Below are 26,274 nucleotides of genomic sequence, written 5' to 3'. Positions count from 1 at the left end.
CCCTTAACCCACAATTGCTCAGACTGTATTCTGTCACATTACTGTAAGTTGCTTTGGATAATAGGTGTCTGCTAAATGCCGAAGATGTAAATGTAAATCACAAACGAAAACATGACAAACGAAAACATGACAGACTACTGTTGGGGTTGGGGGCTTGATCTGCTGCTGTAGTTCACCTACTAGAGCTAAAACTTTACCCCATGTAACGGTAAAGTTGGTCAATATTTTATTGTATCATTTATTTCCAATTAAAGTGGAACTAGTTTGAGAATTAACAGTCATTAAACAGAATTGTTGATACAATGTGACCAAAATAAGTGTGTATTTAGACTGGGAACACATCATACATACATCTGACAAACTTAAAGCCAGGCTGGTTTGTTTATATTCCTATTGCATGTCACGAATACACTTTACAAGGTTATTTCATTTTTCTTATGTATTGATACAAAATCCTACATCAGTTGGCTGTTGACCAGTGACCTAGTGTCATATGTCTGTGCCGAATACCAAATACATGCACATTAAACACATAGGGCACTACGTGTTATTCCTTATCTACCTCTATGTAGTTTACTTGTATAGGGAGTAAGTGTGCATTTGAGACGCAACGCACTTATGCATGGGTTGGTGTACAACAGCGTCAGCTGCTCCTCAGCTGATCGGAAGTAAAATTCAGACTGGTTTTGTAATTAACGGGCACTAATGGCAGATACCATAGCAGATACCAGGCGGCTTTTTGCCAAACCACAGAACCTAAACGATGCCTACGGTCCACCGAGTAACTTTTTAGAGATCGATGTTGGAAATCCGGAAACGGTGGGCATCGGTCGGGCGAGATTCACTACATATGAGATCAGACTGAAGGTGAGCTAAGCTAGTTGGCACGTTAGCTTGTTTGAATTTAGTTAGACTGGCACCTTTTAGAGCTTTTTGTTTTAAAGTAATTACAAATATGGTTATGCATTGCTATTATACTTTACCAAGACAGGAGTCCAGTTGTCAAAAATAATTAAAAAGTAATTCAATAATATGTGCTACATCTTGATGAACCAGTACTCATACTTCTGTACTAATTAGTATGTTACGTTGATTAACTTGGTAAATGGTGGTTACTATTCTAACACACTACTTAGTACGCAAGTACTTGTGACTGTTATTTACATAGTTAGGTCGTTAGCTGTCTGAGCTAATTGTATTACTTTATCTAAGTCAACGCACTGTTTACCTGGTCTATAAAAATACAGACATTATTTGCTATATTTCTAAAAAAAAAAAAAAAAAAAGTGTTTATTAAAGGTAATTAGTTCTTTATTAATGTTAATCTGCTAGTTATTAAATAGTATGTCAGACTTGTAGTTGTATTTTATGACTAGCTGAGGTGTTTGTTTGGTATTCTAGTAAGTAAAGTTTGGAGCTAGGTAGTGACTGGCATGTCTTGAATGTATGCTTTAGGCCAAAAGAATGTGGACACCTGACCATAAGCTGTTGGACATTTCTTTCCAAAAACTATGGACATTTATGTCTGTTTGTCTCCACTCTCCTGGGAAGACTTTCCACAAGATTTTGGTGTGTGTCTGTGGGAATTTGTGCCCATACAGTCAAAAGAGACGTGACCACTGGGCTTGCAGTCAATGTTCCAGTTAATATCAAGCCACTGGAGTTTCTCCATGTCAAACTATGTCTTTATTGACCTCACTTTGTGCAAAGAGACCCAGTTAAATGTATCCTTTATGCACTATTTGGCCAAAAGAATGTGGACACCTCAACATTAGCTGTTGGACATTTCTTTTAAAATTCTATGGACATTAATGTCCGGTTGCCTCCACTCTCCTGGGAAGACTTTCCACAAGATTTTGTTGTATGACTGTGGAAATTTGTGCCCATACAGTCAAAAGAGACATGGCCGATGGGCTTGCAATCAATATTAAACATGTTGGGCAAGCCACTGGAGTTTCACACACCAAACCGGTCAAACTGTGTTTTTATTGACCTCACTTTGTGCAGAGACCCAGTTAAATGTGTGCTTTATGCACTATTTGGCGAAAAGTATGTGGACACCTCATCATAAGCTGTTGGACATTTCTTTCCAAAACTATGGACATTAATGAAATCATATTAGTTGTTTTTTTGAAGTACAACGTCCAGATATTATTAGTAGAAGTTTACGTCCCTAGCAAGGTCACGTACCATCGGCTCCTTCCCACCCAACAGAATGCAGCACCAAGATAATAGTATTGTTACTGAAATGAAAAAAGACTAAAACCCTGTGGTTCTTGATAATGAACACAACCCTGGTTTCTGATGAAACGTAGAACTTAGCTTTACTAGTTTTACAGCCCTGGTGCTGAATTTTCTATTATAAAACCATGTCTTTATTGGCCACACTTTGTGCAAAGAGACCTAATTAAATGTATGATTTATACACTATTTGGCCAAAAGAATGTAGATACCTCACCATAAGCTCACCATAGTGCTGAATTGTCTATTATATATATAGTGCATAGTGAATTTTAGTTAAAGCAAATCCAGTAGTATTGGCTGTATGTGTTCTCGGATGTTGACTTACATGACTTGGCTACACCTACACACCTAACTTTCATTTTATGTGGTGACATCTCAGCCATGCCAGCTCACGTCCATTATAGTCTTTATGTAAAGAACATCATCCCTAGGGCTGTCGCGCTAACCGCAATTTTGAAATATCGCGGTATAGACCAGCCAACCGCAGGGCATGCCAAGCAACCGCATCACCGCGATATTCACGTTTTTTCTTTCTTTCTTAACTTTTTTTTTTTTGCAGGGTCCATCTTGTTTTATACGCTTACAATCGGGCGTAATAAGTGTTAAATAAATTCATAATAAAAATGAGCTAGGAGCGTCATTTTCCCGCAACTTGTTCGCATGCGTTGCTGCTGAGTGTCAGGCTTTGTGTTTTAAAATGTAAACAATCACAACAGGAATTATAGGCAAGTTTATTAATGATCAAATTGAGTTCACACTCAATAAAATACTTGTAATTTAGACTATATTCAAACAGCCTCGGCGAACTAAAACACTTAATGACGGTTAATATGGCATTGCAGCCTGCAAATATTCTCTTGCTGGCTTGCTGGAATGATTTAAATGTATTTTTTCGTTGAATAGAAATGTATTGAAACGAATAATAACTTAAAATGTAGTATATATTGTTATGTTAATTATATCTACTAAATAGATAGTTAATAGTGGCGCAATAACCAGGCTAGATTTGCTTTGATCTGTAAAGTCGCATGCAGGATCAGTACACGTGTATAAGTGCAACATCGGTAACGTCGGGAACATCACTACCCCACTCAGATCCTCTCTAAACCACATCAGATGAACATGTTGGTTCTTCTAGCGCGCATGATAACGCAGGTTTAAACTCTTACAGACTTTATTCTTTATTCTATTTTTTTTTTACCATATTTTGATTAGATGTGCGTTTAAAATATTTAGCCTAAACTCTTTTTTTTCGTTTCACAGTGTATGTCTATCCTAGGCTAGAAGCTAAATTTAAACCTTTTTTAATAGAGAAAAGACGCGCATCCCTGCTCTGTTCTGTATTTAACATTAAACACGCATTTCATTGGTCTTAAAGCTGTCTCATCTTTGTCATTATAAAGCAATAATATACCGAATCATAGCCTAACAATAAAGCTTGTTTATATAGCTCTAAAATCCAGATTAATTAAGTAATTTTCAAAAAAAAAAAAAAAAAATGGCGATATCACCGCATACCGCGATATTGAGACAGGTTGAATATCGCAAGGGGAAATTCTTTCACCGCGACAGCCCTAATCATCCCTATAAAGATCAAACATCTGGAAAAGTGTTTGCATGCGTTTGTTAATAACTGCACTGAAATGTTCCACGACACAACAAAAACTTAAAACTGACTTTACTTAACGGGCGGCACAGTGGCTAAGCGGGTAGCACTGTCGCCTCAAAGCAAGAAGGTCCTGGGTTCGATCCTCAGGTGGGGCGGTCCGGGTCCTTTCTGTATGGAGTTTGCATGTTCTCCCCATGTCTGTGTGGGTTTCCTCCGGGAGTTCCGTTTTCCTCCCACAGTCCAAAAACATGTAAGTGAGATGAACTGGAGATAGTAAATTGTCCATGACTGTTTGACATTAAACTTGTGAACTGATGAATCTTGTGTAACGAGTAACTATCTGTTCTGTCATGAATGTAACCAAAGTGTAAAACATGAAGTTAAAATCCTAATAAACAAACAAACACACTTAAAAAGTAACTTGAACTTAAAAAAGTATTTGACCAAAAGTATGTGGACACCTACCCATCTCATTTGTCAACCCTGGGCATTAATATAGTCAATGGTTGATAGTTCTGCTTACCTAAAATCAGGCATTTCACTACTAAAAAGTTTACCATTTTTATCTTATCTAACACAGAAAGCATTGTAATATTTTAATTTTTAAATGCTGCCCATTTTCCCAGTAAAAACCAGTACAGAAAGAAATTGGTATTTTGGTATCTTAAACTGATACGTTTTGTTTTCATTGCAAAACAAAAGCGCGCGATAAATTACGGCACAGCGGCCAAAATCCAAAACACAGAAAAAAAAGAAAAAAAAAAAAAAAAAAATTCATAACCACTGCTTACCTGAGCTTTTGTTCTTCCAGATGCTATTAAATTTATAACCGTGTGTCCCATTAGAAATATAATCCGTTATTTTGTAAATGTGCTTATAATTAAATACCTCCTAACTTTTCCCAGTTGTGAAGTAAAACACGAACTCGTTAGAAAGCCAATCAAGCGTTTCATTGACGCAAACACTTTATGTGTGACGCAAACTGAATAAATGCAGATAACGGTATTTCTTACTAAAACTGAAAATCAGAAGGTCTGATTGGTTGAGAAAGCGGTCTTTCTACTGTACTATTAGTGCCAATTCTGTAGGAGCGTTCCATTCACCCTAGTTGTTTCTGTAAAGTGCACTACGTAGGCTACTCCACCATTTCAAGTTAGATTCCAATCCAAAGGTTACGAAAATTTTCAAATGAAGTGTAGGGAGTAGGGAGCGACGCTTCATCACTACGCCGGAAGCTGGCTGGAACATTTACACGTTAACACATGCTGACGCTAGGGACTCTTGTTGTTTACGAGTCATTTTCGTCCGAGTCATTTGAAAAGAGTCCGAGTCGAGTCCCCATCTCATCCTAACAAGTCTGTGTAAACTTTTGACTTTGACAGCAGCTTCATAAGTTGCATATAAACACTTAATCAGCGTTGTTTACACCATAGCGCAGAGTTTTATCTGCTCAGCTATCATCTGCTTCTTGAGAAGCTACATATCTTTAAACGTTTTGATTGAGTATTGTGATTTTCATTTGAAACTCTTAAAGCATGTGGTACGAAGCAAAGCTTTAGCACAAAGGACGCAGGCAGAAGACTCATCTGAAGACGAGTTTGCCGGCCCCTCTCGGTTTAAGCAGTCGTGTTGCAGAGCTGATGAGTTTTGACAGCGGCTCTTGTGCCTGGCAACGGACGGCGGGCCCCGCTGGCTTCCCTATAGTATTTATAGCCTCCCTCTACCTACGACGCGAGACATTGGCAGCCATTAGCCCGTATCTAAAGCTACTGTACTTGATTAGTGTGTAATAATTAGCATATGCGTGTAATCAACTTTATTGTGTGCCTGGGAGCCCACGGTGACCCTGCTTTGCATGAGGGAGGACAGGCGCTCTCGCGTCTCGCCGCCACCGCCGCTCCCTCTCCCCGGTCTCGAAGACACCAAGAGACGAGAGCCGGCGTGTTTTTTTGGATTCGTTTCTGAAGTATGCCAACGCACGTTCGAGATAGTCGAAGTTAAAAACGCTCAAGCGATGATTGTTTAACTGGCACCTTTCTTCTTTTCACGCCATTCAGCGCTCACCATTACCACCCCCCAAATCAACTGCTGTCTTCATGTCCCACGTTTCAGGGACGATGCTAGTGTGTGAAAGAGAGCTTGTGAACGCCTGCCTTCTTAATCCCCTTATTGAGAGAGCAGTGGTGTGAATGAGTGCTGCTGGTAGAGGGGTGGATAGCACCCATTTGAACTCCTTTCACCAAAATTACCCCTTGCCAGAATACACTGAAGCCCCCCTTCTCATTTTAGGTTTTCTAAGATCAATACACTATGGAAAGTTGTGTTGAACTCACAAGTTTGCGTATGAGGGCTGAAATAGATAAAGCAAACATTTAAAACGATTAAACATTGGACATTTTGCGTCGCTTACCTAGGGATCACATGGCACCAGGATGCACTATAGGAAGAAGGCAAGCCGGCGGAGGCAGTGTGATGCTTTGGACAATGTTCTGTAGGAAGGTGGTCATAATGTTATGCCTAATCGGTGTGTGTGTATATATATATATATATATAAATAAACACACACACTGATCAGCCGTAACATTAAAACCACCTCCTTGTTTCTACACTCACTGTTCATTTTATCAGCATGACTTACCATATAGAAGCACTTTGTAGTTCTACAATTACTGACTGTAGTCCATCGGTTTTTCTACATACTTTTTAACCTGCTTTTACCCTGTTCTTAAATGGTCAGGACCCCCACAGGACCACCACAGAGTCGGTATTATTTAGATGGTGGATCATTCTCAGCACTGCAGTGACACTGACATGGTGGTGGTGTGTTAGTATGTGTTGTGCTGTAAGAGTGCATCAGCTGGAGTTTTTAAACACCTCACTGTCACTGCTGGACTGAGAATAGTCCACCAACCAAAAACATCCAGCCAACAGCGCCCCTGTGACCACTGATGACGCAATAGATGAGCGATCGTCTCTGACTTTACATCTACAAGGTGGACCAACTAGGTAGGAGTGTCTAATAGTGGACTGCTGTGTCTGATCCACTCATACCAGCACAACACACACTAACACACCACCACCATGTCATTGTCACTGCAGTGCTGAGAATGATCCACCACCTAAATAATACCTGCTTTGTAGTGGTCCTGGGAGAGTCCTGACCATTGAAGAACAGCATGACAGGGGGCTAACAAATCATGCAGAGTAACAGATGGACTACAGTCAGTAATTGTAGAACTACAAAGTGCTTTTTGCATGCTCACAGAGACTGGAACCTGACTGACGTTGAACCTGGTCCCAGTGCTAAAGCACGGCAGAAGTCTTCAGGTCCCCCCCTTTCAAGGTCCCACCTTCTTCTTCCTTTCATCTTCACTTCTTCATCCCCCTTTCAATCTCGCCTCCATTTCCAAACCCCTTCTTATTCTCTCACTCTCAGCCATAATAAAACCAGCTTGCTTTCCTGGCTGTCATTCCCAGTCAAGTGTAATCCACAGTCTACAGCATCTTCCCCGACAACTATTTTAATGGTAATGGGAGCCATATTGTATCAAGACTACCATATCCTACTTGAGATGACAGTATCAAAAGTAGGAGTTGATGCTATGGGAACAAAAAGAGGGGGCAGCTTTTTTTCCAAAGCTAAGGGGGTTGTATTTGTGTGTCTCTGGATGTGGATGTGGATTTGGGAGGGGAAGGGGGGTCATCGCTGGCTGTGTGAGTGCTTTCGTTGTGTCTCTGTCTTCAATTCTTTAGGGACATGATGCGATGAGATGGCATTGTGCATCCATTTTTGTGCTACTTTTATTTTGAAACGAGAGCGGGCCTAGATGCGCTCTCTTAAACTTGACTCAATGCGGCTTGCTAAAAGCTAATGCATAGCCGGCGCTGAACCCTTACAGTGAGCGCGGTGACCTTTTAACGCACGGCTTCTTTTTTTCCCCCCCGCTCTTCTGCTTCTAATGAGGACACACCATTGCCCCCATCCCTTCCCCACCCCCAGCGCACACACGCATTTTCGAAAAAGAGGAGGGAGACCCCCTCGCCTCGTTCAGCATAAGCCATGTGGAGGCTTTTAACAGTGCTGAGGAGTGACTGAAAGAAGAAGCGCTTTTAGTACATCTATCAGACAATCGGCTAGTTCGGGGGGTGATGCGTGGAAAATGGACGCTGTTTTTCTCTCTCTGTTATGGTGTCATTTTTGTGTCCTCTCTCGTCCTTTGTCCCACTGTCTATTTTATTAAGGCTTTTGTTCTTTTATATGACTTTCATATCGAGATAAAGAGTTTAAAGTCTATGTTCCTAAGTGTACGTCATATAATGTGACCATAAGTGTGTAGTAAAAAAATACAACCCCAAATCAGAAAAAGTTGGGACAGCATAAAAAACGCTAATAATAAAAAAAACAGTTTCTTACATTTACTTTGACTTGTATTTGATTGCAGACAGGATGAACCTGAGATATTTCATGTTTTATCTGCTCAACTTCATTTCATTTAATAATAAACATCCATTCCTGCATTTCAGTCCTGCAACACATTCCAAAATACCACTTTGTCACCACGCTTAAAAGACGTTTTGTCCCATTCTTCCTGCAAACACGTCTTAAGATGTGCAACAGTACGGGGTCGTCGTTGTCGCATTTTTCCTTTCAAAATTCCTCACACATTCTCTATTGGGGACAGGTCAGGACTGCAGGCAGGCTAATCCAGTACTCGTACCCTCTTCTTCAGCAGCCATGTCTTTGTAATGTGTGCAGCATGTGGTTTTGCATTGTCTTGTTGAAAAATGCATGGACGTCCCTGGAAAAGACGACGTCTTGAAGGCAGCATATGTTGCTCTAAGATCTCAATGTACTTTTCTGCATTAATGCTGCATCACAAACGTGTAAATAACCTTTGCCAAGGGCACTGACACAGCCCCATACCATGACCGACTATGTCACCATGTCAGTGTCACTGCAGTGCTGAGAATTACCCACCACCTAAATAATACCTGCTCTGTGGTGGTCCTGTGGGGGGTTCTGACCATTGAAGAACAGCATGAAAGGGGGATAACAAAGCATGCAGAGTAACAGATGGACTACAGTCAGTAATTGTAGAACTACACAGTGCTTCTATATGGTAAGTGGAGCTGATAAAATGGACAGTGAGTGTAGAAACAAGGAGGTGGTTTTAATGTTATGGCTGATCAGTGTATAAAGCTAATACTGATAAACCAAGAGGCATTTACTATTCTTCACCCCACTTGAAGCTAAAGGTTGTCACATTTATTAAATTTGTCCATTTTAAATTTGAGTGAAAAATGCCTTTGTGCTTTGACCTCCAGCAATGAGTAGCTAAATAAAGAAATAAAATCTGACCGTAGGGCAGCAATAAAATTCATAAACCTTCGAAACCCCTTGCTCACCTGAACCACTGATATAATACAATCCTACATTTCGAGTAGGGCTGCACGATATTGGAAAAAACTAACATTGCGATTTTTTTTCTTCCTGCAATATATATTGCGATATTAAAAATAATATTAGTAATGCATGTATCTTACTTTAAATAAGGGGCTCACCTGTGAGAAAAGGTGGTGCCTACAAGAGATACAAAAGATTATGACAAGCTACATCTTTGTACTCGGTTGAAACTGAGCATTAAACTAAGAAAGCTTCAATATCACATGAGGGAATTGACAGGATTGACAAAATGGGTCATTTAATATTTTATTTCACAATCAAAACCTCTTCAAGTAGTAAACATTATTAAAAAAAAAACTATACAAACAAAAGAGCAGCTATACACCTGTTCGAAATCCGAGATGCCTTACTAAGCTCACTACTGAGGCATCTTAATATTTCAATGTTATTTTGACTCAAGAACGAGTGAGAATCGGAAGCGTCCTTAGTGATGAAGGCAATCCCAGAATTAATTGCGGAATCTCTTCTCTCACAGAAAAATAAACATGGCTGACGGTGCGGACAAAGTTATTTTCAAACGTAAATACAGTAAATAATTATTGATTTTTAATGAGTGTTTTTATATGCAAGTTTGGGCTTGTCAGCAAATGTAACAGTTTTCTGTACACGAATCGAGATGTTATATTGACATGTTAGCGCTGTTCCATTTAATTCCATTGGTTTTAATGGCAAGATGCTAAATGCGAAACCCGATGCAATCGCTAGATCGCGCTTGATTTTCCGGGTCGGGAGCAACTCGCCGTTCGCTCGGCGATCAAAACTCGGCTCTCAGTCGCTAAGTGTGAACTATCCAACAACTCGATCCGACCGGCTCGCCGACCGCTCGGCGACCGGATTGAGTTTTCTAGCACGTCAGATATCTGATCTCAGATGTGCGACTGGGAATGAGTGACATGTCGAACAGCCAATGAGAACGCAGGATACAGCGTGAGGGGAAACGCAAGAGACGAGTGGTACAGGGGCTTAATTAATATAGTTTATATCAGAATACACCGGCACACACATGTTTTACAGTATTACTGACTTGATCGTCCTCTACAAAACAACACCCACGCTGCATTGCAAAATTATTAATTAATCTCCAACTTACTACAGAACAAGCCACATACTGTTCGTGTTGCCCAATCCACTCAGATTCATTTATTTTTCTTACGGTGTGAATTTTCGTTTCGTGTCGAGCAGCAAAAAAGTTGTAGCATGACGTATTTGATTTAATTTGCATTAAGTGACATCGCACGTCCTGCGATGTGACTATTGCGCATGCACACATCGCGATGACGATGCTGAAACGATATATCGTGCGGCCCTGATTTCGAGTATGCGAATTAGGTTACCTGATCCGTTAACCTGGGATTAACTTCTTCACACCTTTCAAATGATTTGATCTCCGAACACGCAGTCACTCCATAATCATCCTGTACAAGCGTAACCCTATACTTACAGTTCACAAGAGGACCTGGTATGACTCAGAGATTAAGAGACTGTTAGCACTTGGTGTAGAATGAGCACTTCTTAGATGAAAAGGAATTTATAAAGTGCCAGACGTTTAAAACATAGCGTCAATCAGAGCGCGAGAGTAGTGCTCAGAGGATTTGGTAGAAACTGACAGAAGTACAGGGAAAATACTTCTATGGTTTTGGCTGACAACTGAAAGCATCTGGATTAGATCCTAGATGCTGGTTAGATGCTTTTAAAGAAGGTGACACTAGTAGGGTAAATTCTGCACCCTTCATTGCCTTTAGTTAAACATTTCTGCAGCCTGATGCTCAGTCACTGAAGTCCTGAAATGTGTGTGTGTGTGTGTGTGTGTGTTTCTTAATGTTTAATAATGAATGGTTCATGAATTCATTTCAGCCCTTTTACACTTGCAGCCAATTAGGGTGCTGAATCGCAAACTAAAATTTGATAACGCTCAATCTCTATTTCTTTTTTTTTTCTTTTTCTTTTTAATTTTTCCCCCTTTTTCTCCCCCTTTAGCGCATCCAATTGTTCAAATTGCATGCTCTGTCTATGCCGAACCCTGCCCTGACCGAGGAGATCGAAGCTAACCCATATCCCCTCCGAAACATGAGCAGCAGCCGGATGCATTTTTGCCACCCACACATTTTTATGAGTTTGGCACCACCTAGCGTTGCATGCGGAGAGACACACCCTAAGGGCACTCTTCCTCATCTCCTGTGCAGGCGCCTCTAATCAGCCGGCAGAGGTCGTAATCGCATTCTGACAGAGAGAGACCCACATCCGGTTCTTTGTCCCACCCCCCCCAACTGAGCAACCGGCCAATGGTTGCTCATACAGCCACTCGGCTTCGAACCGGTGAAGCAGCACGCTGGTTGCAGCGTGTCTTTTTTTACCACTGCGCCACCTGAGCGGCCCCCTCAATCTCTACTTCCTCGGCTGCTATCGTTAGGGGTCGCCGGTGGATCGTGATCCGCATCATTGATTTGGCACAGTTTTTACGCCGGATGCCCTTCCTGACACAACCCTCTCTATTTATCCGGGCTTGGGACCGGCACTACGATGCACTGGTTTATGCATCCTAGAGCCTAGGTACCGGATAATTCTGATATAGGATAAATTAGTGTCTCCAATTAGCATGGCTGCATGTTTTTGGACTGTGGGGGGAAACCGGAGCACCCAGAGGAAACCCACGCATATCGTGTTCATTCTTATTTTGAGTGCCTTGTTTGTTTATTCTTGTTCTTAGACTAATCTTCCGATCTTCAAGCTAAAGGAGTCGTGCGTCAGGAGGAGGTACAGTGACTTTGAGTGGCTTAGAGGAGAGCTGGAGAGAGAGAGCAAGGTGAGTTAACTGATCCAGCAATTTAACAACTTTCCAAATGGTAGATTTCTAGGGGGGAAAAAGGGCGAAATGCAGCAGCGGTGAAATTCTTTAGTCCACAGACGGTCAGGCATTTGCATACAGACATGACTGGCTATATCTGAGGGATGGCTGAGGTCCCATGATGGATTGGCATCTTGTCTGGAGTGTGTTACCCCATTATGCCCAGTAATTCTGGGTGAAGTCGTTCAAAAGAGCAGTAAAACCTAACACAATATGATTAAAAGCTCTTTTTATTTTAAATCTCGATGTCAAATGGGATCTGGACAACGTGGGTTGTAGATGTAGATGCTGCTGTTGAAATGCTGTTTAGAAGCTCTCAATGATTTTGAAATCCAAAGAGCCTCCACTGATGCTTCTAGCTGAGCTTGTGTCTCATTCACCAGGTTCTGCTGTTGGATTTAACCCTGGTATCTGCAAGTAGATGAAGTACATGTCATCTAAGGGTGTTAATGCTGACTGATGCTGCTGGGAGTCCTGGTTTTGATAGGTGTAGGTAGAGCTTGTATCGCATTTACACGGTTCTGTTAATGGAACTGATGCTGGTCTGGTTGTTTCTGTTTCAGGTAGTCGTTCCTCCTCTGCCTGGAAAAGCTTTGTTTAGGCAGCTCCCATTCCGAGGAGACGATGGCATCTTCGACGATTCCTTCATCGAGGAGCGGCGGCAAGGCCTGGAACAGTTCCTTAACAAGTAGGTCTAACATGAAATGTGATAAGAGGGAAAGAAAATAATCATTCTTTATACTCCCATCAGTGACCTTGTAGGATAGTAGAAGATTGCACTGTTAACAGAGATTTCCTAACTGGTCTAAAACCAGCTAGAACTGGGTTTTGGACATAAAACAATGTAATTGACACACTTCTTGTCACGTACATCACTTTCCAGTAATATTCCATTGTAGCAGTATTCTTGGAATACTGGAATATGACTACTGGCAGTCATGCCCTAAGCATATCTACATAAGTAGTAGTTGATTATGTATTAATACTTCTAGTGTAAATTTATATTTTTCTCCTACACCAAGTAGGACAGACATTCCAGTGTGATAGTCATGAGCTGAAATTGGACTACTGCAAAACAACAAAATTCATACAGTTTGTGTCATAAATGATGTCACAAAATGTCTGTCTAATAAAACACTCCTGATATTTGGTCTTTTTTGTCAACACTAAAGTTAGAATGCCCTCCTTTATATATTCATTTCCAATTCTCAACTGTAAATCCGCTGCCACTTGCACAACTTCTCATATGATCAAAGGAGAGCAGATCACCACACGCTGTACAGTAATCCCTCCTCGATCGCGGGGGTTGCGTTCCAGAACCCTCCGCGAAAGGTGAAAATCCGCGAAGTAAAAATATGTGTTTATATGATTATTTTTATAACCCGATTCCATTGGCTTTAGCATTTAGCATCATGGATTGAGGTAGCACAGTATGCTAACGTCAATATAACATCTCTCTTCATCTACCGATAACGGTTACATTTCCTGATAAGCCCGAACTTGCAAATAAAAAAAACTCGGTACAAGTTTATACAAGTTAAAAATAAGTAATATTTTATTTACGTTTGAAAAGAACTCCATTCGTTTGTCCGCCCCGTCAGCCATGTTTATTTTTCTGCGAGAGAGGAGCACCTGACCCGCAATGAATTCTGGGATTGTCTTGATCACTAAGGCAGCGTCGGATGCTCACTAGTTTTTGAGTGAAAATAACGGATTTGGAACAGCATCCTAATCGGGAGCGCGCACAGGATGACGTAAAATGCGTCTATGTAGAGAGAGAGCTAGCTTTTCAAACACACCCATCTGCACACCTGTCTGCAGAAATCCGTGAACCAGCGAAAAATCCGCGATTTATATTTAGACATGCTTGCAAATAAAATCCGCGATAAAGGGAAGCCGCAAAAGTCGAAGCGCAATATAGCGAGGGATTACTGTACTTAGTAAATAAATAAATACCTACGTGTCCAATCTGCAGCCGCTTCTTATCACCTGCCAGTGTCGCGTACTCGCAGGGACTCGCAGGGACGTCAGGGCCAGTCTCTCTGTCACAGCAGCAGTTGAAAGAGACCCCATCTGACCTTCCCCCTCTTAAACACAACCAATTGTGTTTGTGTTGACGCCCGGCTTATTTACTTCTTACTTAATGCGTACTTACTTACTACATACTTAGTGCTTACTTACTTCTTACTTAGTTACTTCCTACATAATTACTTAGTGCTTACTTACTGTGTACTTAGTGCTTACTTACTTCTTACTTAGTTACTTCCTACATAATTACTTAGTGCTTACTTACTGTGTACTTAGTGCTTACTTACTTCTTACTTAGTTACTTCCTACATAATTACTTAGTGCTTACTTACTACATACTTAGTGCTTACTTACTTCTTACTTAGTTACTTCCTACATAATTACTTAGTGCTTACTTACTGTGTACTTAGTGCTTACTTACTTCTTACTTAGTTACTTCCTACATAATTACTTAGTGCTTACTTACTACATACTTAGTGCTTACTTACTTCTTACTTAGTTACTTCCTACATAATTACTTAGTGCTTACTTACTGTGTACTTAGTGCTTACTTCTTAATTACATACTTACTTCTTAATTACATACTTACTTCTTACCTACGTACTTACTTCTTAATTACATACTTACTTCTTACCTACGTACTTCTTACCTACGTACTTAGTGCTTACTTCTTACTAACTATGTACTTAGTGCTTACTTACTTACTTACTATGTACTTAGTACTTACTTACTTACTATGTACTTAGTGCTTACTTACTTACTATGTACTTAGTACTTACTTACTTACTATGTACTTAGTGCTTACTTACTATGTACTTAGTACTTACTTACTTACTTACTTACTTACTTACTATGTACTTAGTGCTTACTTACTTACTTACTATGTACTTAGTGCTTACTTACTTACTTACTATGTACTTAGTGCTTACTTACTTACTTACTATGTACTTAGTGCTTACTTACTTACTTACTATGTACTTAGTACTTACTTACTTACTATGTACTTAGTGCTTACTTACTTACTTACTATGTACTTAGTACTTACTTACTTACTATGTACTTAGTGCTTACTTGCTATGTACTTAGTACTTACTTACTTACTTACTTACTTACTTACTATGTACTTAGTGCTTACTTACTTACTTACTATGTACTTAGTGCTTACTTACTTACTTACTATGTACTTAGTGCTTACTTACTTACTTACTATGTACTTAGTGCTTACTTACTTACTTACTATGTACTTAGTGCTTACTTACTTACTTACTATGTACTTAGTGCTTACTTACTTACTTACTATGTACTTAGTGCTTACTTACTTACTTACTATGTACTTAGTGCTTACTTACTTACTTACTATGTACTTCGTGCTTACTTACTTACTATGTACTTAGTGCTTACTTACTTACTATGTACTTAGTGTTTACTTACTTACTTACTATGTACTTAGTGCTTACTTACTTACTTTGTACTTAGTGCTTACTTACTATGTACTTAGTGCTTACTTACTTACTTACTATGTACTTAGTGCTTATTTCTTACTATGTACTTAGTGCTTACTTACTTACTTACTATGTACTTAGTGCTTATTTCTTACTATGTACTTAGTGCTTACTTACTTACTTACTATGTACTTAGTGCTTACTTACTTACTATACTTAGTGCTTATTTCTTACTATGTACTTAGTGCTTACTTACTTACTTACTATGTACTTAGTACTTACTTACTTACTATGTACTTAGTGCTTACTTACTTACTATGTACTTAGTGCTTGCTTACTTACTTACTTACTATGTACTTAGTGCTTACTTACTTACTATGTACTTAGTGCTTACTTACTTACTATGTACTTAGTGCTTACTTACTTACTTACTATGTACTTAGTGCTTACTTACTTACTATGTACTTAGTGCTTACTTACTTACTATGTACTTAGTGCTTACTTACTTACTTACTATGTACTTAGTACTTACTTACTTACTATGTACTTAGTGCTTACTTACTTACTATGTACTTAGTGCTTACTTACTTACTTACTATGTACTTAGTGCTTACTTACTTACTTACTATGTACTTAGTGCTTACTTACTTACTTACTATGTACTTAGTGCTTACTTACTTACTTACTATGTACTTAGTGCTTACTTACTTACTTACTATGTACTTAGTGCTTACTTACTTACTATGTACTTAGTGCTTACTTACTTACTTACTATGTACTTAGTGCTTACTTACTTACTTTGTACTTAGTGCTTACTTACTATGTACTTAGTGCTTACTTACTTACTTACTATGTACTTAGTGCTTATTTCTTACTATGTACTTAGTGCTTACTTACTTACTTACTTACTATGTACTTAGTGCTTATTTCTTACTATGTACTTAGTGCTTACTTACTTACTTACTTACTATGTACTTAGTGCTTACTTACTTACTATGTACTTAGTGCTTATTTCTTACTATGTACTTAGTGCTTACTTACTTACTTACTATGTACTTAGTACTTACTTACTTACTATGTACTTAGTGCTTACTTACTTACTATGTACTTAGTGCTTACTTACTTACTTACTATGTACTTAGTGCTTACTTACTTACTATGTACTTAGTGCTTACTTACTTACTATGTACTTAGTGCTTATTTCTTACTATGTACTTAGTGCTTACTTACTTACTTACTATGTACTTAGTACTTACTTACTTACTATGTACTTAGTGCTTACTTACTTACTATGTACTTAGTGCTTACTTACTTACTTACTATGTACTTAGTGCTTACTTACTTACTATGTACTTAGTGCTTACTTACTTACTATGTACTTAGTGCTTACTTACTTACTTACTTACTATGTACTTAGTGCTTACTTACTTACTATGTACTTAGTGCTTACTTACTTACTATGTACTTAGTGCTTACTTACTTACTTACTATGTACTTAGTGCTTACTTACTTACTATGTACTTAGTGCTTACTTACTTACTATGTACTTAGTGCTTACTTACTTACTTACTATGTACTTAGTGCTTACTTACTATGTACTTAGTGCTTACTTACTTACTATGTACTTAGTGCTTACTTACTTACTATGTACTTAGTACTTACTTACTTACTATGTACTTAGTGCTTACTTACTTACTATGTACTTAGTGCTTACTTACTTACTTACTATGTACTTAGTGCTTACTTACTTACTTACTATGTACTTAGTGCTTACTTACTTACTTACTATGTACTTAGTGCTTACTTACTTACTTACTATGTACTTAGTGCTTACTTACTTACTTACTATGTACTTAGTGCTTACTTACTTACTTTGTACTTAGTGCTTACTTACTATGTACTTAGTGCTTACTTACTTACTTACTATGTACTTAGTGCTTATTTCTTACTATGTACTTAGTGCTTACTTACTTACTTACTATGTACTTAGTGCTTATTTCTTACTATGTACTTAGTGCTTACTTACTTACTATGTACTTAGTGCTTACTTACTTACTATGTACTTAGTGCTTATTTCTTACTATGTACTTAGTGCTTACTTACTTACTTACTATGTACTTAGTACTTACTTACTTACTATGTACTTAGTGCTTACTTACTTACTATGTACTTAGTGCTTACTTACTTACTTACTATGTACTTAGTGCTTACTTACTTACTATGTACTTAGTGCTTACTTACTTACTATGTACTTAGTGCTTACTTACTTACTATGTACTTAGTACTTACTTACTTACTATGTACTTAGTGCTTACTTACTTACTATGTACTTAGTGCTTACTTACTTACTTACTATGTACTTAGTACTTACTTACTTACTATGTACTTAGTGCTTACTTACTTACTATGTACTTAGTGCTTACTTACTTACTTACTTACTATGTACTTAGTGCTTACTTACTTACTATGTACTTAGTGCTTATTTCTTACTATGTACTTAGTGCTTACTTACTTACTATGTACTTAGTGCTTACTTACTTACTTACTTACTATGTACTTAGTGCTTATTTCTTACTATGTACTTAGTGCTTACTTACTTACTTACTTACTATGTACTTAGTGCTTATTTCTTACTATGTACTTAGTGCTTACTTACTTACTTACTTACTATGTACTTAGTGCTTACTTACTTACTATGTACTTAGTGCTTATTTCTTACTATGTACTTAGTGCTTACTTACTTACTTACTATGTACTTAGTACTTACTTACTTACTATGTACTTAGTGCTTACTTACTTACTATGTACTTAGTGCTTACTTACTTACTTACTATGTACTTAGTGCTTACTTACTTACTATGTACTTAGTGCTTACTTACTTACTTACTATGTACTTAGTGCTTACTTACTTACTATGTACTTAGTGCTTACTTACTTACTTACTATGTACTTAGTGCTTACTTCTTACTAACTATGTACTTCGTGCTTACTTCTTACTTACATACTTATTTCTTACTCATGTACTTAGTGCTTACTTACTTCTTCAAGTACAAATTCAAATAAACAGCACAAACATTACAGCCAAGATTGAAAGTTATCTGTATTTCACATATATTTGATAATCTTAGTAATATATTGGATAATTTTAGCAAATCTGTGCAAGCGTAATGCCACCACTCAATCGCCTGATCAAGATCGCATTCAATTAGTTTATAAACAGACTTGTCACCAACTTCTTGCAAGGCAAATTTACTTAATCCTTTGTAGTTGTTGTTTCCCGTTAAGTGTTTGGAACGGTGCCATGCTTTCTAGGAGAAAATGTATTTCCTTGGTATTGAACCCCCAAACAAAGCATGTCATTTGTCCAGCTGCAGTGTGAATCCAGTTGATCCAGTTTGTGGAAATGAGTATGATTGAAACCTGGAAGCGAGCGTTCTCTGCTTTCTCGTATTGTTTCCGTAACAAAGCCAGACTGGTTACGAGGAGGCGGTTCAAACACGGGATGAAATGCTCGTAAAACTTCACCACAATGAGCAGGAACAATACTTCTTGCTTTCCAAGTTAATTTAAAGTTTTTTTGTTTGATAGAAGTGAAACAGAGGAACAGATACTTATGAGTCTTCCTGTCAGCTGATATCTTCACTCAGAGTTTTTTTTTTTTTTTTTCTTTCATTTCGCATCTCTCATAATTACCTACTAAAGGATCGGATCTGATGAGAGGCCGCGAGTGCACCCAGCTTTACTTTTTACATTTGTTTTATTTTCGCTGTGTAATTTATGATAATTGCGAGGGAAATTACAGCCGTGCGTTTCAGGATGTTACGTGCACCCGTGCTTATTTTTGATCTGAGGTGTCGTTCCTCCGCCGGCAGAGACAATAAAAGTTACAGTGCGATCGTAATTATTTGCTGTGATTGCAGACTTTGCTGTTATCTTTGTTTCATGTGCAAATGTGCCGTCTCTACCTGTTTCAATTTTAATATGAGCCGAGGCGCCGCAAATTAGGTTTGGAGGCAGAACGATACGCAATACGAGTTATTAAGACGGGAATTTTTTTCCTTCGCTTCGCGGAAACTCCTGAATTAAGTGGCATTGTTCGACGTTATTAGCAGGTAAGGGCTGCGCAAGCTCCGGCCGCTTCGAACAGACACGACGATCGTGCGTTCCTGAGTACTGGTAATTAAGTACATTGTAAGATTGTTTCCAACTCTACTTAAGACTCTTCAAATCGACAGGTACTGAACTACAATCAGTGGTCAAAAGTATGTAGACACCCCTCATGGAGTTTCAGCAACACCGGTCGCCGATAAACAGGGCACATTTCATAGCAGTCATTAGTGCGGAACAGTGGCTAAGTGGGTAGCACTGTCGCCTCACAGCAAGAAGGTCCTGTGTTTGATCCCCAGGTGGGGCGGTCCGGGTCCTTTCTGTGTGGAGTTTGCATGTTCTCCCTGTGTCTGTGTGGGTTTCCTCCGGGTGCGCCGGTTTCCTCCCACAGTCCAAAGACATGCAAGTGAGGTGAATTGGAGATACAAAATTGTCCATGACTGTTCTCGATAAAACCTTGTGAACTGATAACCCTTGTGTAATGAGTAACTAACGTTCCTGTCATGAATGTAACCAAAGTGTAAAACAATCATTAAATTACACTCATACATTGAATGATAGAATAAATGGAAGCTACAATACACAGCACAGCTCACCATAACGCTTTAATGTAAACCTAGAACGTTCAGCAACGGTGTGAGGCTCCGTCTCAAATACGAAAATTCTTGTCCATTTTTTGAACCACTTCCCTCTGCGTCCACAGAATTGGTTGGAAGTTTTCCAAACTCAGTTACCCGAGTTGTTTTATAGCTGTTTTATACTTCAACATCTTGGACATTTTGTCTCACCGATTGCTAACTGAATTGCCGTAGGATTGAATTAGGTAGGGACTTAATTATATGACTCCAACATTGTGTACTGAAGCAAAGGACCAACATGTTGCCACAAAGTCAAGTCCATAAAGACATAGTTTGATGATAGTTTGACAACATCAGTACCTGATCTCACAAATGCTCCTTTGACAAAATGGGAACGAATCTTATGGAAAGGCCTCTCCGAACAGTCAATTTCCTCGGCTGCTCCCGTCAGGGGTTGCCGGCGGATCGTGATCCACATCATTGATTTGGCACAGTTTTTACGCCGGATGCCCTTCCTGACACAACCCTCCCTATTTATCCGGGCTTGGGACCGGCACTACAATGCACTGGTTTATGCATCCCAGCGGCTAGGTACCTATAGGACAATTCAGTGTCTCCAATTAGCCTGGCCGCGTGTTTTTGGACTGTGGGAGGAAACCGGAGCACCCGGAGGAAACCCACGCCGACACAGGGAGAACATGCAGACTATGCACAGAAAGGACCTGGACCACTCCACCTGGGGATCAAACCCAGGAACTTCTTGCCATGAGGCGACAGTGCTACCCACTTAGCCACTGTGCCGCCCAAAGGCCTCTCCGAACAGTGACACCAGGTTAAAGGAGGTGTGAGTGGATGCAATTTGAGATGGGACGATCGATCGGCTATGAATCGGTATCGGCCGATTTTTAATCAAAATATGCTATCGGCGATATTTCCTAAAAGTAGCCGATCCGATCGTGTGATATATAAAGATCACGTTAAGTTAACAGCTCAGTGGATTGATCCAGACTTTGAGCTACGACGCGCCAACCATCACATCACCATTCATCAACCATCGTACAGAAACCACAGTGAAAGCTCTTCATGACCTAAAATAACATCATTAACGTTGTGCATCATACATACGATGTAATTTAGCTGATTGTAATATTTACTTTAAAAAGATAATTCAACCCGGTCACATCCGAGTCGATTCTATCAGCACGTTATATAAACTCCTGGTTCACTTTGGTAAATCGTAAGTGGTTCTTACTTGTGATGTAGATGAGAACAGAAAACGTTACAGAGCCAATCAGAGGCAAAAGTTTATTCATTACCAAATTCGTTAGTTCAGGATCATCTGCTGAACTTTTAGCTCCTTAGACGGAACGAGTCTGACGGTCGGTTACAGATCTGTGGTAATAACAGTTTAATTAAGCTTTTTAATGAAGCTTTTTAATGTAAGAGAGTCACACAAAATGTTCTGTAGTAGCTGGTGTTTATTTAAAACCACGACATTTAATTAATAACAGTAAACACGGAGAGATAACTGAGAAGAGAAACTTACGCTTCGCGAAAAATGACTCGTGAATCAATGAATCACTTATAGCGATACTGTGAACAAAGTGTCTCTTCTAAAGGCACACACACACACACACACACACACACGCTGCTCCGGTTTATCTTCACTGTGAGGCTCTTTTTAAGTTTATTTATTTTATTTACTGCTAAACCCCAGCCACCCCCCCCCCCGATCGCAATCGGCTATCGGCTATGTCCCTGAAAGGAGATCGGAGATCGGAATCGGTGCCAAAAACCCCGATCGTCCCATCTCTAGATGCAATGTTATTTTAATGCCATGGTTTTGAAATTTGATGTCCAACAAGCTCGTGTTTAGGGGTCTGCATACATTGAGGTCAACATCTTATTGAAATCTTTTTTTGTGTGTTTGTGTAGAGCTTCTTAAAAATACCTCTCCTAAGGTCTCCTAAGACCAAATACTACAGTGATTGGCTGCTTTTATTTATTATGCCCCCGAAATTTTTTATTTTATATCTAGTCATATCCAGTTACTCAGACATAGTTTTATTTGTTTGTGTAAAAGGCCAACAGTGTAAAAAACTCCAGCAGCACTGCTGTGTCTGATCCACTCATACCAGCACAGCACACACTAACACACCACCACCATGTCAGTGTCACTGCAGTGCTGAGAATAATACCTACTCTGTGGTGGTCCTGTGGGGGTCCTGACCATTGATGAACAGGGTGAAAGCAGGCTAAAAAAGCATGTAGAGAAACAGATGGACTACAGTCAGTAATTGTAGAACTACAAAGTGCTTCTATATGGTAAGTGGAGCTGATAAGCTGGTTTTAATGTTATGGCTGATCTGTGTCCACTTCAGAGCCACTGTAGTAGTATGTAGTATGTAGTAGTGTGAACTAGGCATTAGTGGAACCGGACCTGCCTCGACCCTGACCAGGATAAAGCTTTTGATGGAAATAAAACGAACTGAATTCATGAGTCAGTTCTTGGTAACCTGAAATACAAGACTTTTGTACAGCATTAAAAGTCATTGTTTGACTTTTAAATGTTAACATGCCACAACAGGCCCCCCTCTCCTCCACCTGCCTTCTGTATGCCCCCCTCACCCTCCTCCTCACCCTCGAAAACACTTCTCATGCTCACGTGTCACTCACTGTACTTGGAAAAACTTTAAATTTGATCTCTTGTGTGTTTTCTTTCCTTTTTCTATTTTTTTGCAGAGTGGCCGGACATCCACTGGCACAGAACGAGCGCTGCCTGCACATGTTCCTTCAGGATGAGTCGGTGGATAGAAGCTACACCCCCTCCAAAATCAGAAACGCCTAAACCGACTACACTAGAACTCATTAGACGTTTGGTAAGGCTCGGTCAACCAGAACCCGTCCCAGGGATTAAAACGGATGGAATAAGCGCCCTAACCAGAATGAACTGTCCAATCTAAATAGCACTTACGGTCCTGAGCGGGATCTAGCACGCGTCGAACTTCACACTGAAATGATCTTTCGGGGATTTTTAAAAAATCTGGACTCGATTCCTCATCCGAATAAATTGCTCTGATAGATCCAGTTTCAAATCCCACTTAAAATTAAATCTGATTAACGGTCTCCTTGTGTGTTAAATTGTGGATATTTATAGTAGTTTTGTGTTCACGAGCGCCGCCAGCTAACATTTTTATATACTTTAGGATCGGTCCGCCGTTCCTGCTAGGAATTTCTGACAAACATGAACCAAAAATACACATATGCAAACAAATCAGTATTGAGTTTGGACCTTCATTTAACCGAAACGTGGTTTAACGTTCAGAGTCAGCTTTTTCTGTCCGATACTTGCACTACTAGTCGTTTCCTCACGGAGCAGAACTCACAGAAATGTACCAGCCGCTAGCTGAGCCCTCAGCGTTGTTCCTTATTCCCTCCAACTGAAGCACATGTACACACGTAAAGCCGTTCATGCTGCATGTTTCTAGATTTGTATACTGCTGTGCCATTATTTGTTTGTTTCCAATTAAAAAAAAAAAAGGATTTTCCAATAAAACTGCACACACAAGTGGTGATAAAGGTTGTTGGGTGTTTTTCTCTCTTCTAAATTCATGTATTAATACGTATTGTTTATTTGGCACCATATACACTGATCAGCCAGAACGTTAAAACCACCTTCTTGTTTCTACACACATTGTCCATTTTATCAGCTCCACTTACCATATAGAAGCACTTTGTAGTCCATCAGTTTCTCTGCATGCTTTGTTAGCCCTCTTTCATGCTGTTCTTTAATGGTCAGGACTCTTCCAGGAGGTGTATCATTCTCAGCACTGCACTGACAATGACATGGTAGTGGTGTGTTACTACTGTGTGTTTTGCTGGTATTAGTGGATAAGACACAGCAATGCTGATGGAGTCCACTAACCAAAAATATATCCAGCCAACAGAGCCCTGTGGGCAGCATCATGTGACCACTGATGAAGGTCTAGAAGATGACCAACTCAAATAGCAGCAATAGATGAGCGATCGTCTCTGACTTTACATCTACAAGGTGGACCAACTAGGTAGGAGTGTCTAATAGAGTGGACAGTGAGTGGACACGGCATTTTAAAAGTCCATCAGCATTGCTGTGTCTTATCTTCTCATACCAGCACAACACACACTAACACACCACCACCATGTCCGTGTCACTGCGGTGCTGAGAATGATCCACCACCTAAATAATACCTGCTCTGTGGTTGTCCTGAGCATTGAAGAACAGGGTGAAAGCAGGTCTAAAAAAGTATGCAGAGAAACAGATGGACTACAGTCAGTAGTTGAACTACAAAGTGCTTTTATATGGTAGGTAAATGGAGCTGATAAAATGGACAGTGAGTGTAGAAACAAGGAGGTGTGTATGTGTATATTTATATACGTACAGTATATATGTGTGTGTATGTTTATATATGTGTGTATGTGTATATATATATATATATATATATATATATATATATATATATATACAGTATATATACTGTATATATATATATATATATATATAAGCATTAGATGCGCCCTCATTATTCATGTAAGATTCTGTCATATCTTTTAATTAAGGCACCTTAGTAGGCAGCATTTTAAGGTGGCTAAGAATCCGAACAGCCTTCCTCTCGGGAGCGCCTAGGATGACGAAAAATGCGTTTATGTAGAGAGCTCACTAGGTTTTCAGACAGACCCTACGACAGCCATTGTATGTAAATCGTAGGTGTCACTTTATATTAATACTTATGATTATTAAATGTAATGCCCTGCACATCATTTTTGCCATATCATGCGTTTCCAAAACCGCAAGAAGAGTTTCTGCCTTCTCCTCCCGTAACCTTCAGCTCACTCCACGCCACATTAAAGGAAGAAGCTAAATTGGATTGAATATTGTCATCTGCAATCATGATTATTTTCCATTGTGCCTCCCCTCCATCAAAAACGAAGATTAAAAAATGCAATTTGGCCAAAGCCCTTGATTTATCAAAGAGTGCTTGAAATCCGAGGAACAGCAACTTAACTCAAGGTCCGGGAGTATTGTAGCAGTGATGGTTCAATATGCACTCCAGACTGGGTATGAACCTGGCCGCGTCCTCGCTTAGCAGGGTCTTGGGGTCTTGGGAGCGTGGATCTTTCAGCACGACGAATGGACTCAATATTTCAGACCAATAAATAAAAAACACCCCAATTACAGGATCAGCCATTCGAATTGGTACAATTAATCAAGATCAATATTTTATTCTAATATTTAGACAACTTTCACAAAATTATTACTTTTTACAACAAAGGAAGATATTTACAAACTACAAAATAATACAAGTGCTGAACATGGTTCTGAACATTTGTTAGTAGCTACTCAAAGACTGCTGGCAACAAACGGGCATTTTTAAATGTTTATATAAGAAGAGTGTAGTTTTGCACTACAATACAGGCTCGATCTTCGGCTACGTCTCTAACTGCACCGTATGCAGTTTGAGATGTAGCCTGTCTGTCCAGATAATTAAGAATAAGTGTTTTCTGTACTGGTGGGGTATAAAGGACTGGTGGGGTCTCTCAGAATGCTAATCGCGTTGGAAATGGATGATTAGACTGATATCACAGTCATAGTGTGATGAATCTGCAATGGCGCTCTAGTATATAATAGTTATTCATCTTGTGGGAATTCCAGTTTAGACTAAGAACTTGAGGCGATCGGGATCTCGCTAAAGGAAAGGTGGCTTTGTGGCAGTGCTGGGACTTGAACCTAAAACCTTCTGGTTGCTGAATGGATGTGAATCCCAGTACTAAAATCTGCTGGAAAGTTCATGCTATGTACTGGCGTCTGCATACTTTCGGTAGCCTTGGTCTAGCCTTGGACACACCAACACAACACAGCCTTGGACACACTTCAACAAATTCGATAGGTAAGCAATTAAAAAAAATTTAAGAGTTTGATC

At 39.4% G+C, this 26,274-nt stretch overlaps 1 protein-coding gene across 1 annotated transcript; it reads left to right on the top strand.

Annotated features, from left to right (window-relative positions):
* Positions 1 to 618: 618 nt before the first annotated feature.
* On the top strand, positions 619 to 23,896 carry snx3 (sorting nexin 3). The gene is made up of 4 exons (XM_063001912.1): positions 619 to 867; positions 12,025 to 12,120; positions 12,726 to 12,850; positions 23,060 to 23,896. The coding sequence occupies exons 1-4, from the start codon at positions 706 to 708 to the stop codon at positions 23,163 to 23,165; spliced, it is 489 nt and encodes a 162-aa protein (XP_062857982.1). The 5' UTR covers positions 619 to 705; the 3' UTR covers positions 23,166 to 23,896.
* Positions 23,897 to 26,274: the final 2,378 nt, after the last annotated feature.

The sequence above is a fragment of the Trichomycterus rosablanca genome, chromosome 9 (assembly GCF_030014385.1).
Source record: "Trichomycterus rosablanca isolate fTriRos1 chromosome 9, fTriRos1.hap1, whole genome shotgun sequence".
In the NCBI taxonomy this organism is placed as follows: Eukaryota; Metazoa; Chordata; class Actinopteri; order Siluriformes; family Trichomycteridae; genus Trichomycterus; species Trichomycterus rosablanca.
The sequence above is the reverse complement of the archived record's forward strand: the minus strand, read 5'-3'. Positions and strand labels throughout refer to the sequence as shown.

Excerpts from the sequence above, each read along its gene's own strand:
- snx3 (XM_063001912.1), top strand. The coding sequence starts at position 706 with ATGGCAGATACCATAGCAGATACCAGGCGGCTTTTTGCCAAACCACAG. Across the intron at positions 12,121-12,725 it reads AGCTGGAGAGAGAGAGCAAG|GTAGTCGTTCCTCCTCTGCC; the intron begins GTGAGTTAACTG and ends TTTCTGTTTCAG. Across the intron at positions 12,851-23,059 it reads CTGGAACAGTTCCTTAACAA|AGTGGCCGGACATCCACTGG; the intron begins GTAGGTCTAACA and ends ATTTTTTTGCAG.